The 18,729-nt window shown below is 33.6% G+C and overlaps 1 protein-coding gene across 2 annotated transcripts in view; it reads right to left on the reverse strand.

The window, feature by feature from the left end:
- Positions 1–4,690: 4,690 nt before the first annotated feature.
- LOC115222653 (lysine-specific demethylase 2A) overlaps positions 4,691–18,729 on the reverse strand; it is an 87,812-nt gene continuing 73,773 nt past the window's right edge. For both annotated transcript variants that reach the window (XM_036511688.1, XM_029792971.2), the window contains 8 exons: positions 18,576–18,691; positions 16,836–17,471; positions 16,423–16,503; positions 15,606–15,833; positions 14,842–15,084; positions 14,152–14,502; positions 12,707–12,862; positions 4,691–6,990 (listed from right to left, as the gene is read on the reverse strand). In XM_036511688.1, coding sequence (XP_036367581.1) covers positions 5,698–6,990; positions 12,707–12,862; positions 14,152–14,502; positions 14,842–15,084; positions 15,606–15,833; positions 16,423–16,503; positions 16,836–17,471; positions 18,576–18,691 — 3,104 coding nt within the window. In that variant the 3' untranslated portion in view covers positions 4,691–5,697. The remainder of the gene's footprint in view (positions 6,991–12,706; positions 12,863–14,151; positions 14,503–14,841; positions 15,085–15,605; positions 15,834–16,422; positions 16,504–16,835; positions 17,472–18,575; positions 18,692–18,729) is intronic.

Genomic DNA, 18,729 nt, shown 5'->3' on the forward strand with positions numbered 1-18,729 from the left:
GGTGATGGGACTGATAGTGGAGTGGGTTTGTCATGGACACAGTTACACTGTAGTACCTACTTACAGCGTGGTAGACTGGATTGTGGACAGTTAAGCATGTTGTTCACAGACACAGTACAGGAAACTATATTGCACAGTGGTACCTACTTACAGCTAGGTAGACTGGGCGGTTGACAGTTGAGTGCATTGGTCATGGACACAGTACAGTGAACTATACCACACTGTGGTACCTACTTACAGCTAGGTAGACTGGGCTGTTGACAGTTAACTGTGTTGGTTATGGACAGAGTATAGTGAACTATACCACACTGTGGTACACCTACTTACAGCTATCCCTGAAAATCTATGAAGTCAATTGCAAAAGATCTCCATGTGTCAGAAAAGGAAATCAGAAATGTTCACAAACATAGGCTTAGGTGTGGATGTGTGGTAAGAAGCTTACTTCCCAACCACATGGTTCCAGGTTCAGTCCCATTGTGTGACACCTTGGGCAAATATCTAATATAGCTTGAAGTTATAAGATGATGCATGATTAATTTAAAATAGTATGAATAAATAAGCATTACATTTGAATGGACATATCTAAATGCTAAAGGGTTAAAGTACTTTAAATTAAAATCCACCAAAGCTCCATGTCAATTTATGTAACCTTTTCAAGTCTTGACAAAGACCTATTGAAAAGGTTGCAAGACGCAACGAACATTTTAGGAAAATAAGAAATAAGTGGAAATTTTACCGGTGAGTGTGTTAAATTATAAGGCACAAAAAGAAAATGACTCTCCCCAGACACAACAGAATATATTAAATCCATTATTTCCAAAATAAATTGGATCAAAGGAAATGCATTTCAACAGAAATATTGGTTCCACATTTTGGCACAAGGTTAACAATTTTGGGAGAGGGTATAAGTTGATTAACTGGTACTAATTTCATCAACCCCAAAAGAGATGAAAGGTGAAGTCAAATTAGGAGGAATTTGAACTCAGAATGTAAAGATGGATGAAATGCCACAAAGCATTTTGGAAGATTTGAATGAATAAATTTTAAGTTTTCATCATAGAGCCAAGAGCAGTCTTGGGCAAATTGGTAACAACTATTTATGCGCCCTTTTCAAGCCTAGCCAGGCTCATGGGCCTGGTTTCCCGGTTTCTGTGACGTATGTGTTCCCCCCAGCTGGAAAGGATGCCAGTCCATTGCAACGTTACTCAAGAAACAGGAAGAGAGAGTGAGAGAAAGTTGTGGCGAAAGAGTACAACAGGGGTCGCTACCACCCCCTGCCGGAGCCTCGTGGAGCTTTAGGTGTTTTCACTCAATAAACACACACAACACCCAGTCTAGGAATTGAAATCGCGAGTTTGTTGCCCTAACCACTGGGCCATTGCACCTCCAATTGGTAACAAGGAAAAGGCTTAATATTATACAAGAGTTAGCTTCAAATCTCACTCTTCTATTGTTGCTATATAACATAGTATTGTGGATAAGTTCTCTGTAAAACCATGCAGCTCTAAGGTTCAATTCCTCTGTACAGCTCTTTGTGTCTTATACTGGGTACTGTATAAAACCTCTACCTTGTGTTTCAATTATTTATATAACACACACACTAGCTAGTAATGTTAGGCAGGTGGTAATAGTGTTACCATGTAGCTAATGGTCTACTGTTTTGTATTTGCAGTTACTATCATGGCTAGAAACAGTACACACCATGCATTGGCTGCTGAAATGTGGAGAAACATTTTTTTTTTTACTAGCTGCACCCTATAACATAATCAAAGAAGCAAAACTCAGTATGGCTGAGTCTATGTCCAGCCCGTAGCTTCCCTTCTATGTAAGGCCTTTATGGCCAATATAATGAATAAAAGAAGCCTGCTTCCCAGCCACATAGTTCTGGGTTCAGTCTTGCTGTGTCACCTTAGGCAAATATCTTCTACTATAGCCTCGGGCCGACCAAAAATTGTGAGTGGATTTGGTAGACGGAAACTGAAAGAAGCCCGTCGTATATATGTATATGTGTATCTGTGTGTATGTTTGTATATCTATGTTTGTCCCCACCCAACATCACTTGACAACCGATGCTGGTGTGTTTACGTCCCTGTAACTTAGCGGTTCGACAAAAGAGATCGATAGAATAAGTACTAGGCTTACAAAGAATAAGTCCTGGGATCAATTTGATCGACTAAAGGCAGTGCCCCAGCATGGCTGCAGTCAAAAATGACTGAAGCAAGTAAAAGTGATTCATTTGACTAACATTCTTTAAGGTGGTGGCTGAGCAATGACTGAAACAAGTAAAAAATAAGGGTAGACAGTTATAACATTTTCTGTGCGAGAGAAAAATACAAATCAGTACACAGAAGATACAACCATTGCATTCGAATTGTGATATTCATTCTGCTTCAGTTATTATTTGAAGTCACTCTAGCCGTCAGAAAAAAAAAAACAAACAAGAGATCAGGACAAGGAGAAATACATAACTGACACTGATCATTTAACATCCACTTCTATATATTTGTATAGACAAGATGGAACTTATTGAGGCAGATTTTCTCCTAATAGACACCCTTCTTGTCACTAGCCCTCACTAGTTTCCAACTAAGATAATATATATATATATATATATATATTTCTCCATGGTCAGACAGGGTTTTTGCAGAATGTTAGAAATACAGTGGCACTCATTTACAACCATCAAATGTCAAAACAAACAAAAACATATACACACACAGAGTTGGATAACAAGTTCTGCCGCATTTTAGACATTAACTTTGAAGACACTGTCAATACAGAATGCAATATAACTTTTTCATTTTCTTGCTTCTTTCAAACTAATTCGATACTAAATTGTTTAGTATTTCTGTAATTTGAGCCCTCTAGAAGGAGTGCTGATCAGACACATAAGATGTATGAATATAAAGAGAGTTCCTCAGCAAAAGATGTAAGAAATATTGGTTCTGCCCATAAAAATGAAGCACCAACTGTCCGAATATGCTAACGAAGGTTTAAACAATTTTGATAAAAGCACCCACTACACTCTTGGAGTGGTTGGTGTTATGAAGGGTATCCAGCTGTAGAAACATTGCTAGATCAAGATTGGAGCCTGGTGCAGCCATCTGGTTCGCCAGTCCCTCAGTCAAATCGTCCAACCCATGCTAGCATGGAAAGCGGACGTTAAACGATGATGATGAAACTTATCCCCGCAATCTAAAGGTTTTATGGAATGTGGAAGAAATCCCAAGCAAACTGCACAAGTGGTAAAAGTGTTCAATACATGTCACAGGACTATTGTAAAGCAACTGCACAAACTGGGAAAGACAACTAAGCTTGGCTAGTGGGTGCTACATAATTTGACTGCTACTCAACTCAGAGTTGTCATATGTGCATCATTAAATAGACTTGCTAGGGACCTTTTTGGGGGGATAAAATAACCAGTGACAAAAAATGCTTTACAATAACATCCAAAGGAAATGACAATGGTTATCACCCAATGAAAAGGGGCAAACCACACCAAGAAAAGTTATACTTAGCGTTCGGTGGGACGGACGGGACATGAAAGGTATTGTCTACCATGAAGTGTCGAAATTCAGCAAGACAATGCTGATAAGTAGTCACCAACTGGAGTCATTGCTTCAAAATTTGCAGAATAAGCTACCAGTATTGGTTAATCATGTGTGTTGCTCCTACATGACATAATTATTGCCTTAATTATGCAGAACAAAATTCTGAAGCTTAATATGAAAGTTTAGATCATATCTTCCTTATTCACCTGATTATCTTTTCAAACTATTGAAACACTATTTAAATGTAAAAGAATTTCACAACTTGAGAAGCAAAAATAGAAACTGACGATTTTTATGCTAGAAGGATAAACAACTTATTAGCCAGACAAGATTGTTACTAAAAATGAGGCAAGTTATTACCTTGATTAAATATATCCATTACAACCAAAAAAACATGTTCTTCCTTTACTTGTTCAAAAGGCAACAGGACTTTGTATCTAACCTAATTATATATACACACACAAAATTGGCTTCTTTCAGTTTCCACCTACCAAATTCACTCAGAGGGCTTTGGTTAGAGCAGAGCTAAAATAGAATGCACTTGCTCAAAGTACCATGCAGTGAGATGGTACCTGAAACCATATGGTTTGCAGAAAACTTAACATGGCCATGCTTGCATCCAAATGTTCATAAAACAGGATTTTAAAAATCCAAGAGTACACTTAGAGCAGCTCCCATATGTCCAATGGCATGATTTACTCACTGGATCGGAGGAGGAGGGTATGCGTGCTCTGCCTCTGACCTAAAGAGGGAATAGTGTTCTACAGAGTCAGCTAAAGTAAATCAAACAATTAATGTACCTAGCTCAGTCTAAATGTGTTAAAACAAACATCAAAAGTATTTCATTTTGAGAAAATGACATTGTCTCTTTACATGACAAGTTGATTTAGAAATTATGAGAGTGAGAGACAAAGAGTGAGTGTGTGTAGCATGCATATGCACACACACACACACACACACTATTTTGAATAATACACTATTATTGATAAATCTCATTTCTTGTATTGTGAGTGTGTGAGATAGAGAGATAGATAGATAGATAGATAGATAGATAGAGAGAGAGAGAGAAAGAAAGAGAGAGAGAGAGAGAGAGAGGTAGAGAGAAACTAGATCTGCAAGAAAAACAACCCACACAAAGCTTCAGCATTTTCAATACTTTATGAAACATGAAAATTGTTGATTACAATTTTACAGTAATTCTACAGAACTTCTTCAGTGTATAGAATTAAAGGGGGAGGGAATGTATCCATGATGATGTTGAAAGTGTCAGTATACCAGTAATTCGGGTGGGCTGTGAGTAGATATATTTAAGTAAAAATGACTGTCTCAGATAGAAGTATTTTGCCAGTCCTTTGAAGTCAATGTTTTTTCATTAAAACTAATTATTCGCTAAATTAATTCATAACAAAGAAAAAACTTAGCAAAAGCTTTGTCAAACAACACAGGTAGAACCAGTGAATGAATACAAAATACTAATACTCTAGATGTGTACTAAACAAAATGTGTTTTTTTTTCAATGGCATATCATCTTTGAGGCAATCAATAGTTCAAAGTCATAACTATGAAATTAACAGAATATCAAGCAATGTCTATGCAAAATTGAAAATACTTTGAACAGAATAATAAAATCAAACAGTTCTCAGGTTATTTGTAATTTAAATTAGTAACAGACATAAAACCAAGAAATTGCATCTTAAGGTACAATCTACAAACTGGTGTCAAAAAAAAATTGAATTCCCAAAATATATTAAAAAAACACCTTTGATTAATAACTAATCATGACTCATTATATGAATGAGGAATTTAATTTGGAAGTTCTTGATAATTTTATGTCTTCCCATATTTTCATTATGCCAGCAGTTTTTAGAAGCAGACAGATTTGAAAATTTACTTTAAAAAGAAATTGCTTTGTTAAACAGAATGGAGTTATTTTTAAATAGTCATTTCACAAACATGTCCACAAAGTCCTACACATCTTTTTTAAGCACATACAGTCTATGTAAATAAACTAATAAATTCAATCCTTAGCTAATCTTTTTTGTCATGAATTAAAAAAGAGATTTTTAAAAAAATTTTGTATTGTTCTTTTCAATGATGATGATGATGATGATGACGGTGGTGGTAATAAAGATGAAATTATATTGTATCATGGAGTGGCGTTTGTTATCAATTTGTCTTCATTTAGTACCAATTTTTGATTTGTGTATGCTGATACAAATGTTTCCAGAGCAGAAAAAGGGATTTTTGCACATCCTTTAAAATCCAGTGTATGTAGATTATCAAAGTTCTTAAAATGTTGTAGGCACTTTTCTGTAATATACTGACATCCACTGATGTTAATTTTCTTTAATTTTTGCCGACAAGCCAAACTACATGCCAAATTGGCAATGGCTTGATCAGTAACTCTTGTACAGTAGCTTATGTCCAGTAATTCTAGCTGTGGCATGTGTTCGGTTATTATATTCATAACATTGTCAGTTAGCTCAGTGCCAGATGCAATCAACTGTTTTAGCTTGCAAAGACGACTCACATCCCTCATTCCAGGTTTTCTATCAATCTGAGGTAGAATCAAGTCTCGGAAGCAATCTCCATGCATGCCAGTTGCCCAGCTCACATCAAGTGAACGCAATAAAGGACAAGAAGAAGAACAAAGGGCTGATATGGTAGACCAGCAACAATTACACAAAAGAAGTCTTTCAAGTTGTGGTAATCTTGCTATGAGCCAAAATAGTTGTTTGTAAGAGAAAAATGAAGATGTTAAGTTGAGACATTTTGGCTGACGACAAACAGTTCCGATTAAATGTTGCTGTTTGATCAATCTGCCTGAAAGATCAACAGTGGTCCATAGAGTGTGATTAATGCACCAGCTGTGCCAGGTTTTACAGACACACATACAACGAACTAAGTCTGCAGCATTTAGAAATGAGAACACACGCATCCAGTGATCCTGTCGTAGGACATGGATTTCCTCAGAGTTCAAAGTTATAAAGTCTGGGGGAGGAGGTACAGGAGCAGGTCTCACAACATAAATAGGAGGTTCCAGACGAACTTCTCTCATCATTTGTTGATCACTTTCTTCTAAAGACGACGACTTTGATTTCACATTTAACGATTCATTAACACGGATATCAGCCATTGACGTAGATGCTTGTACATTTGATTCAGTAACATAATTATCCTTTAGTGGTTTGGTTTCTGAATTCGCAGATGTTTTCACATTGCTACAACAACCAACAAAATCATCATCTTCATCAAGTGGAAGATCAGATTCAGCAGCTAATAGCTTTGCTTGTGCTGCCACAGCAGCCTGCCTAATGGGGCCAGATCCTCCCCTGCTTCTCCGACCAACAGCTTTCTGTCGTTTCTGTCTCTGAGTTCTCTTCCGCAGTTGAAACCTAAAGGATGGAGGTTGCCGGTCGCTAGAACTGTCCACCAATCTCTGGAAAGTAAAGGACATCAAAGTGTGTCGTTTGGTTAGCTACGTCAATAATATTTTGCCATGATAAAAATTACTTTTTAAAACTAAATATACTTTAAATGATAGATAAAAGCGTCAAGTTTTCTACAAAATTTAACATTCTGAGAGTATTAAGTTTATGAAAAAATATAAACTAATAATAAACTACATATCAGTTTTTATCTATATAACAGCTAAATTGTATATGAAACCAAAAAGATAAATGCAACTAAGAAACTAGAAATTAAAAATCAACTGTATGTATATAAAGAATATGTATAAATGCCTACAAAACTGCAGGAATTTACACAATTTCATGATATTAGGAAATTTGGACATCAGTTCATTAAATTAGAGGCAGTAATGCCAATTATCCAGTTGATTGTTAATTCTAACAGAAATTACAAGAGTAAATATACATGTTTCATGACAGGACATTAAAAATAACTAATTGATAGAAGAAGCTCTTTGATGTTACTCTCTTATTCAAGAGAAGAGAGATCAGTTAGCAAAATGTAACAAACATTGAGCATGAAAATGTTAGAAACCTAGGAGTTAACTTTTTGTTTTCACTGGAACATAATGAATAAATTGGAAAAGGCTAATGTATTAGTGAAATTGTAAGTAAATGAAAATTAGTAATTAAATCAAGTTTTGAAAATTAATATCAAATGGAATTAAGAAATGGCTTAACTGATACCCAATTTGATATAATTAGTCATAGAATTTAGAGTATTTTTAAAAGGATGTTTTTGTAGATTATACCAAATCGATGCATTATCTTGGAACTGAATTTTATGAAAAAAAAATTGAAAAGAAAAGATATAAATAAACATGAAAATTTTTATTACAAAAAATGTTTGCTACAGTTTTGCTCAAAAGTGATTAGGCTATTATTACTGGTCATGTCTTAAAAGAATAGATTCACACCTTTATTTCTTTAAGGAAAAAAAAAATGAGAGAGAGAGGGGGTGTAAAGAGGAAATAATCTGCAATCATAGCCAGCAGCAAAATACAATGACACACTTATTGGTGACATAATGGGGAAATGGGTGATCTTAGTAATGGAAGAAAAGTATGCATGAGTAATATGAGAAAATTGAAGGAAAAAAAAAAGACATAACAAATGGGAATGAGAGGATGAAGTGCGATCTGTGAAACTTGGTTAAATCAAATTAAAATTAATGACAAGTCGGGAGAAGTGAGCACAAAGATTCTTTTTAAAAGTCTGATTCAAAAATTATGTATATTATATATAATATATATACATAATATATTTACACAATATATAATATATATACATAATATATATTAAATGCAATGAACAAACCTGGTCCAAATGTAATTCAAGTTTCTGAATATAAGATCAAGATTTTTTTTTTTTTTAATTATCTCTTAAAAATTTAGGATCTTTAACAAAGTTTTCATGCAAATTAAGAAACAACCATTTAACATGTCACATTTATATTAAGTTGCTATACAAATTATTTTTTTTTTAAAAACATTCTGTAAAGTAGCTAGCCCTGCTGTAAGGAGATTACATATTTCATGTAAGTCTACACACACATACACTAAAACATTTTCCTCACCATACTTTTCCAAGTGAAAATACACTAAGAATAATTTAGATAACCTACCTTGAAATTACATTTTCTACATATCTAATCCTCAGATCTTATAAAAAGTATAATAATCATCTTCTAACAATGACAAATGATAGAAAACAAAAAAAATAAAATAAAGAGAGCAAAAAAAGAGAAGGGTGTGAAAACTGAATATGGTAAAAAAAAAAAAAAAAGAAAAAAAGCCCTTATATAAAAGACTAAAAAATGAAAATTGTAACAAAACAAATATTCAACTCCTGAAACAGTTATATATATATATATATGTATATATATATATAATAATATACACACATACTGAGGTGGATTTAAAATTGTACCCGATGTGTGTACGAATTTTACATATGCACACTGAAAAGAAACTAAAATGACTGGAATGAAAATTATCAGAAATAAATAAGAAAATGTGTTTCCCACCCCTCACTTGTGGAGGTTGGAAAAGGACAGCAACAAGACAAAAATTTATCAAGAAAAATGAGAGTGCAAATCAAAATTTAAAGAAATTTCAACTCAAGTCTTTCCCATATGAGATAATTACATGAAAAATACTATTGTGCATCCTCTCCACCAAAATATTGGTCAACCAAGAATACAAAACTATAAAACCATTCCCTTTTATTCCAAAATAAAATTAACAGATGAAACAAAGCCATTAAAAATAAGTTGCAAAAATAATTATATATAAAAAAAAAAAAACGGTAATCTACCCATCCAATAGCAGTGATTGGCTGAGAATACATGTTGACCAATGAATGGTCTCCAATCAATGTTATAAAATATATATATATATATATATATATCCATGATCTAGACACAAGTAAATAGATATGAGAAGAGTTGATGTAAGCAACATTAAATATTGTATGATTAACAAATATTTTCTCATGTTGCAGTGCCCAGATCAAATCTGCAGAGTGTGGCCAGGACAAGCTCCAAGCCGACTGACCTAGTTGAGAATCAAAATGAGATTCACTTGCTGGCAGAAAAAGTAATGTGAAGGAGAGATGAACAGTCCATACTTATAGGACAATAAGATGAGGGTACAGCACAAGATACTACACTACACATGCAAAAAAGCTAGCGGCTTTGACAATGAACGAAATAGAACTGCAATTTCTAAATCATTTCCACCGAGAAAACAATTGCATGATAGAAGTAGAGGCACTTAAATAGTGGAGTACAACGATCAAGGTGAAATAAAATGAAGACTTATGACAAAGACAAATTTCAAAACAATGGAATGCAAAAATAATTTTTTTTAAAACTAAAATGACAATAATTAGTAATTACAGTTTCTTACACTAGCACAAGGCCACACATTTGTAGGAGAGTGAAGATAAGGAATCAACTCCAACAGTAATTTTTTTTATCAAACCAAGAGGAAGGAAAAGGCAAAGTCAGAAAACCTAGTGGGATTTGAATTCAGAATGAAGAAAAAAAAAAAACAAAACAAAATACCTCAAGTCATTTTGTTTGGTACTCTACTCATTCCAGCATTCACTACCTTTGCCATCCACAGCATTGAAGCGAAAATGAACCATCAAGTTTAAGATCTGAATGGTTATCTTTAAACAAACACCGAGACTGAGAAGCAGTATTCAAGTTGAATTACAAGAAAAATCCCAGAACTTAGAATGTAATATTTGCAAAATATTTTAACGATTATGGTAATTCAAACATTAATTAAAAAAATATGCCTTTTCACTGTTTAAATACACTATGTTAGTCTACAATTTAAATAATGATGGGGGGATTGCCATATCTAAAAATAAAAAAAAAATATAAAAATTTAAAGTTAGTAAAAATTATTTACAAGTGTAATTGATGAAACAATGACATGTTAACTAAGATGTAATTTAATATTTCAGTAGAAAATTCTTACCAATATTACAAGAGATTCCAAACACAGAATTTCCTAAATACACTTACATAAAAACAAGTCTAAAAAGGAATGTCTTACCACAAAGAACCGTAAAACAAAGTTTTAGACTACCATAAGTTATTGTACAATGTTTGAAGAAATTAAGAAAAACAGAACAGTCTTATAATATAAACAGAATTCTGCATGGAGTTTAATGCTCGATACCAACATGCTTGTGACTACCTTAAGTTCTAAGATACAAACTTCCTGTTTCAAAGAGATTTAAATTAAAACCTCCGTCAAAAATTGTGAAGTTCTGTTCCAAAACACCAGCGCAAGTTATTTTACTAAATTCTTCATTATCAAAATTAGTTTAACCCTTTTGTTACCAACCTGGTTGAAACTGGCTCTTGTTCTGTAGTACAAATGTCTTCTTTTCAAAAGTTTTGAATTTAAATCTTCCACCAAACCTTAGTCACAATTTATGTTCCTAACACTAGCTTAACGATAACAAAAGGGTTAATAAAACTTTAAATATTATGAGTGAATTACAAAGGAAATCATTGTTTGACATCTACTTTCTACACTGACATGGGCTGGACTGTTTCACAGTTGACAAGCTAGAGGACTGCATCAAGTCCTGTCTGCTTTGGTATGGTTTCTTACAAATGGATGCTCTTCCTAACATCAACCACTTTACAGTATATACTGGGTGCTTTTTACACAGCACTGGCAATGTTATCAAGAAATTTGCATAACAAGACCCTTTAATTGAATAGGGGAATAGTATTGAGAAAGGTGGCTTTGAGCCAAAGTAGTGAGAGGTTAAAATGGTAATCAGAATTTAAAATATATGAAAGTACAATTTAATAGATATGGGATAATAAAGATTAAACTGAAATTTTAATAGAAAAAGTCTCAGCCATATTTAAAATAAGTCAACAAGAATCTAAAATACAGACAAGAATTATTGTATTTCATAATGCCACTCACCAAAATAGAAAGCTTAAGTATTTATCCTAAAGAGATTCAAATTCTTATCTTTACAATTCTATAATTGGTTCTCTACCCACAAGCCAATTGTTCTCACATTTACATCAAATAAAAGAAAACCGACTTGAAACAAATATAAACTCGGCTAATAAAATAAAGTAAAAAATATATTAAACAAAAACTACTTAAAACCAAAAAAGAAATAAATTGATAGCCATGGTAGGTTTGTCTTAGAAAAATTAGAAAGAGTAGTTTAAATTATATTAGGCAATCTGGTCCCCAGTTGAGAAGATGGAAAATTACCAAGACTGCTTTAGCTAAGAAACAAAAAGGGGAAGAACAAAGGAAAAATATGTAATATAAAAATTTAAAGAAAAGGTCTAACATTGAAAAAAAATCCTAACATTTAAAAATTTTATAAAATATTTTCTATCTATCGAAGAATAGAAGTGTTTAAGAAGGATCTCTGAGAGATAACTACTTATCAGCCTCCTGCACACAGACATTTACAGATACACACAAATTATATGCACCCACAGAGTTGTAAACTACATGCCTATCCTCTTATTCACATACAGTCAACACAGCTTTTTCTACAAAGGAAAATAGGGAGAAAAAATTCAATGTACAAGAGCTACACATTTAGCATAGAACTGTCTTAATAATTTTATCATCACTTAACGAAAGGCTATAACAAAACTTATTTTTAGAGATTGAAAAAAGATTGTTCTTTCAATGAAGAAGAATCTTTGTATAAAAATAGCTCAATAGTAGATAAATAAAGCTATATGAAAGTCGGATGTAATTTCAACTTCAGGTTTAAAATGTCTGATGATTTAAATTTAAAAAAAAAGAGATGATGTAACAACTAAAAGTGATTTTTCTGTCATGATTTAAAATATTTAACACATGAAATTATGAAAATGAAAGCAAAAAACTACAATTATTAAAACAAATTACTTTTGAATGATCAATGTGAAAGTTAACTAGATTCAGATTAAACCAGCTTTGATGTTTAAAACTATGAAAACAGAACGTGGGTGGTGAGCACAAGAAAGGGGAGGCAAAAAGGGAAATCTGGAAATTGAATACTAGACTCCCACCCAAAATACCTGTAACTAATTCAAAGAAATTACTGCATCAAGAAAGTTTTGGGTACATAAGGTGGGAAGGGAAGAAATGGAAAGAGAAATCAATCAAGGTAACGACGTGGTGGAACAACCTCTCTTCTTGGTCGTCGACTAACAGATGCGGACACTGGATTGGAACAAGAAGCAGCATCTGATCCGGCGAGGTTGTTTGACCATTTCATCCTCCTGGTCATCAAAGTTCCAAGCTGAGATGATTCACATTTAGGACGATCATTGTTAAGTCTCTTCTGCAAATTTAAAAATAAAGAAAAGTGTTGATGTATTCTGCAGATTTTCAATACCTGAGCTGAGAAGTTTCCTTAACATTCAAAACAATCCCACCCCACACCAAAAATTCCAAGTCTTTCAAGTTCTGTTGGGACCTCTTCAAACACTTTAAGCATTTAAGAAAATGGTTGTGAAGTAGTAGTGTTAATTTATAACTAAATTCATAAGTGATGAAATGCTACAAGCAAATCTACAGAAGTGACCTCCCCTCCTTTCAAAGACATAAAGAACAAGTGGATTGTCTTCTAAAACACCCCCGCCGTAATTATTTTGACCCTTTTAATGTTCACTTTTCCATGCTTAAGGGGTCAAATAGGAATTTGGGAGGTTTTTCACAGCTAGATGCACTTCCTGTCACCAGCTCTCACCCATTTCCAGTTAAGGTAATATTTTATGTCTTGAAAGGAAAATAGGTGCAGGAGTGGCTGCGTGGTAAGTAGCATGCTTACGAACCACATGGTTCTGGGTTCAGTCCCACTGCATGGCACCTTGGGCAAGTGTCTTCTACTATAGCCTCGGGCCGACCAAAGCCTTGTGAGTGAATTTGGTAGACAGAAACTGAATGAAGCCGGTCATATATATATATATATATATATATATATATATATATATATATATATATTATGCATGTATGTATGTATGTATGTGTGTGTGTGTGTCTGTCTGTCCCCCCAACATTGCTTGACAACCGATGGTGTGTTTACGTCCCCTAACTTAGCGGTTCGGCAAAAGAGACCGATAGAATAAGTACTAGGCTTACAAAGTATGAGTCCTGGGGTTGATTTGCTGGACTAAAGGTGGTGCTCCAGCATGGCCACAGTCAAATGGCTGAAACAAGTAAAAGAGTAAAGAGAGAGAGAGAATGACTACATTGCATCTATGACAATGATGTTGATTCACAACCATCACATGATGCCAAGACAAGGGAACACACACCAAATCCACTCAGAAAGCTTTGGTCAAACTGAAGCCAGAGAAGACACACTTGCCCAAGCTGCTGCCAGAGGACATAGGCCTACAATAATATTGCTTAGTCAAAAAAATAAATAATTAATTAATTCACAGAAAATGACAAGGAGTTTGTGGTTTATGAATTAACTAAGTGCTTTTAGCTTTTTGAAACTCAAAACAATTTTTAGAATGTGGTTGAAAATTTAAAAAGTTTACATTGATATATTAAAAAGTTCACAAATAGGTTATATTAGCAATAAATAGATGATCAAAAAGATTGGAAAATGCATTCACAAACCTTTTTCAGTGGGATGGTCTTGTTTGTCTTTGGTGGAACTTTTGAATCCAATTTCCGTTTATTTTGGCCTTCTGGGTTTTCTTCTGGTCCTTCTTTCTTTATTTGACTTGAAGCAACAGGTTCATCTTTTACTGTAGGTTTTGGTACAGTGGTTTCCTTGGGAGCTGTCGTGTTGTTGGAGTTATTAGAGCTGCTTTCTTTTGCTGTCACCCTTTTGCCTTCAAATAAAGGTGGAGGTTCCTGCTTTAGATTTGGAACAACGGATGTTTCTGAGGATACATCTTCACTGCTTGTTGAAGAATGTCGGCTCTCAATAGCTTTTGGTTTTGGCTGGCATTTTATTACTCGTGGCTGCAAGAAAAAAAATAGTCATTAACTCTTTAGCATTCACGTTACTATCAAATGTAGTGCTTATTCACATTATTTTGAATTAATGATGTATTGTAGCTTTGAGACTGATGTAGCTTTATCCTTTAGGACATTACAGGGTAGGTGTGACATACCAGATCTTGATACTTTGAACATAGAACATGTAGAAAATTTGGGACAGATATGGCCAGTTTAAATGCTAGAGGGTTAAGGAAACAAACATACACGCATATATATTTACATGCGCATGCACGCACACACACACACAAATACACCATACACAAAATATTGATAAACAATGGCAAAGAAGGAAGCATTCACCTTAGTTTGTCCACGTTTACCATCCTGGCAACACTTGGGGCACTCCCAACTGTTAGGAAGATCTTCATTTATTACTCCTTCACCGTCAATATTTTCATTTTTCAACTTGAAGCAATTCGGATGTACTATTTCCCAACAAATGCCACATTCCATCAGTGCACTTACAGAGTCTTCTATGTTCTCTTTTTCTGTAGTACCTTCTTTTCCACAAATCATACATGCAGCAGACAAAGGTAATACCGGCTAAAACAGAAGATCAAAGAACTTACATTGTTAAGAACAAAAAGATCATTCATGGTTGAAGCATTAACAGTCCGATCATGCATAACCTCGCCTATAAGAAAGAAAATTCACAGATATGAACAATTTAAACCACTATCACCCACTACCCAAAGAGAAAAGCTATTCAAGGGAAAAAAATGTGTAAAACAAAAAAAAGAAGAAAAAAAAACATGTAGAACATTTGGTTAATGAAACTTTAAAAAAAAATCAGACACCACATGTGGAACTTGAACCCACATCTGTACACACGAGACATTCTACCAAAGCAATCCATATTTCTCCACAAACACAGTTATGGAAAATGTGTTTCTGAAAATTTAATGTGAAATTCTGTAAAACAATTTTCTAATGATGTCTATCAAAAAACAAGGGAAACACGTTTCATGTTACAGAATTCCCATTACAACATGATCTCCCGGTAATGCAAGAAGTACCTAAAAGATACAATTATTCAAATTAAAATATTACTTAATATTACTTACAGCCATACATTGGCGACTGATACAAGATTGCTTCATCCTCCCAGGTCCACCAAATTTCTTCATATCTTTACAGAAATGACATTCAGCACATTCTTGACGTGTACAGGGCTCACATTTCTTACACCTTGTTCTTCGTCTCCGGATATTTGATGCTGCCTGAGCGGCTGCATTCTTACCGCTGAGTTTTCCCTTGCCCATATGACCCATCTTTAATTTCGGTTTCAGCTTCTAAGATTTGGAAAACAAATTAATTACAATTAACAAATTGTAAAATATTGGATATTCTAACAAATGTTAATTACATGTTAAAGTTAATTATAATTTCCAATAGGCATGAAGATTTGTTTTCAACATAAAATAAGATTTCATTTAAAGGCCAGGTGAAACACTGCCAAGTATAATGTCAAACTTGATAAGAGAGGAGACATCAACCTCCTGGTAAATTTTTGGTTTTTGTAAACTCAAAAGGATGATGGATTAAAATTTCTCTTAAAAAATCAATCCTGGAGAATATTTAATATAAAAAGGTTGCTTTGTTTTCATCAAACTATTTAATGATTTAGAGCTTGAGTTTTTAAGTGAATTTGTATATATGTAAAGGTGTGTGTATATTCACACACAAACACACACGTGTGTGTGTATATATATATAAATATGTTCATTTGTGTGTATATAAATGTCACACACAAAAAATTTGGCAATAAGACAGGCATGCATACAGAAAATATATGAAAGGAAATGTTTTAATAGCAAATAGATCAATCATCACACACAGAAATATAAGAACTGTAATTTAATAATGTAATATAAATCTCACTTTAGAAGGAGGCCACTGCAGTATTGGTTCCCCTGTCACAGATAGTTGTGGGTCATCATCTTTGTGATCAAGTAACATTTGCTTCAAGAAAAAAGGAGAGATTTTGAAGCTGGTATCATTAAGGTTTTCATCCAAAAAAAAGTTACATGTACATTATATTATAAACTTTTATTCTAAAGAATAAATTAGATTTGTGAATCTAATCATTTGTATGAATAACAATTATATAAATAATAGACATGGCATTTTTGTTGCACAGTTATTAATACATCTCCCATAAAATTCTTCAAAATTCCAAGACCAGAAAATGTCTGAAACCTCAGACTTACAAGGTACAAACAAAAAAATAGATATAAATACAAAAGGCAAAATATTAATTATGATGATTTATGGAGAAAGAAAATATAACCAACCTTGAACTCTTTAATTAGTTGGTCTGGCTCAGAGATATCTTTTGGCACATTTTTCTTTGCAGGTGGCAAGGACTCTAACCATTGAACTAATTTCTCAAGACCAGCCAATTCAATTTTGGTCAAATGTACATTTTTCTTGGGAACAAACTTAGCACCTTCTGTTATGCTGTCTTTATAGAGATCTTCCTTTGAGTCTTTTTCGTTTAAGAGGTCATCTGTTTCACTCTTATCGTCAATGCTAGCAGGTGAGCGAGCTCTTTTAGAGTCTCTTCCTTTACTATCTGTCCCATTACCTCGTCTAGACCGGCTGCCTTTAGTTGGTGCACTTTCTTCATCACTGCTTGCACGAGGGAAATTTTTCTCATCAATGCGAGTTAATTCAATAGTTATACTTTTAGAGAGCTTATGCTGAGAAGATTTTGGATCCTTTTCATCTTGTCTGTTTTGATTGCGATCTGAGTAGTCTTCAGGATCTCTAGAAGGAGGGCGAGAATCATCCAACTCAGAATCTTCATCCTTCTCAATTTCATAGACTGATTTTTGCAAGAAAGATTTACCAGTCAAACAAGCCAAATATCGGTCCAACACATACCAAGAAATTTCCGTGAAAAATGGATAACGAAATTTCTGAGGAACCTGTTTAGTGGAAGAAAAAAAAATGTTTTAATTTTAAATTTAGAAAAGGAGACATTAAATAGCCTGGTATATTTTCTATCAGTCTTTTTTTTTTTTTTGCCTAACCACTTATTTATAAGGAGATAAACACACCAACTTGTCCAAATTACAAAGGGATTTCTGAAGCACTTGAATCAAGACTAATAACTACACAACATGCTAATCTAGAAATTAATTTCTGACGAAAGAGCTGAATTCAAACAAAAAACATTGGTTATATTAGGTATTATCATCCAAAAGTATAACCTATAGATTGTAGGTGGGGGAATGGAGTAAATCTTTTGACGGAAGCATGGATGCTATGGTTAAGAAGTTTCACAGCTATGTGGCTGTAGCACATGGCTACTTCAGTGTTTCTCCCTTCTGTTTGAGTAATGCTTTGAAAGGGAAATATGATAAACAGAAACCCATATGTTAGTCCATAACCCTTTTGCATTCAGATTGCTCTGTCAAATGTAATGCGTATTTATTCACATTGATTCCAATTAACTATATAGCTACATGATGTGATTGCTATTTTATCTATTTTTAATGACATTCTGAGCTTAATGCAAGAGGCTGGGTCAAGCTTGTATGAAGATAAAACAGGTAGAATATTTGAGCCAGATATGGTCACCTAAAATGCTAAAGTGTTAAATGGCAGAGAAAAGTTGCATAAATGTGAGCTCAACAGACAAAAAAAAATCCTAGGGGATTGTTTTCATGTTTAGTTTCATTTTAAATAAGCACAAAACTAATAGTTAGTCTTTACTTTCTTTTGATGACAACTATATCCATGTAAAATTTTTGAAACATCATTTGATGATCTTTGCCTTTTATAGGTTAAACCAGTCTCAAGAGAAAGAGACACAGTTTCACAGATTTTTGTCTGCTGCATAACAAATACAGTGTACATGTGATTCGTCTAGTAAGAACCAACAACTAGCATGGTTGTTCACAAATACATGTTATTGCAAATTTTGTTTTTAGATATAAAAAAAAAATAACATGAAAATTAACAAATTCATTTTAAAATACAAACCAACAATCAAAAAATTCTTTTGAAATACAATGTGAAATGCTTACATGTGTCTTTTCTTCTATTTCACAAACATTTAGTTGTTCAATAATATTAAAACTATGAAGGAAATTTCCACCAAAAACCAATGAATCTTTAGGTGTGTAGACAGCATGGATCCAACCTGACAAAAAAGAAGAAAAAAACACCATATTGAAAAAA

This window comes from Octopus sinensis, linkage group LG20, assembly GCF_006345805.1.
Source record: "Octopus sinensis linkage group LG20, ASM634580v1, whole genome shotgun sequence".
Taxonomy (NCBI): Eukaryota; Metazoa; Mollusca; class Cephalopoda; order Octopoda; family Octopodidae; genus Octopus; species Octopus sinensis.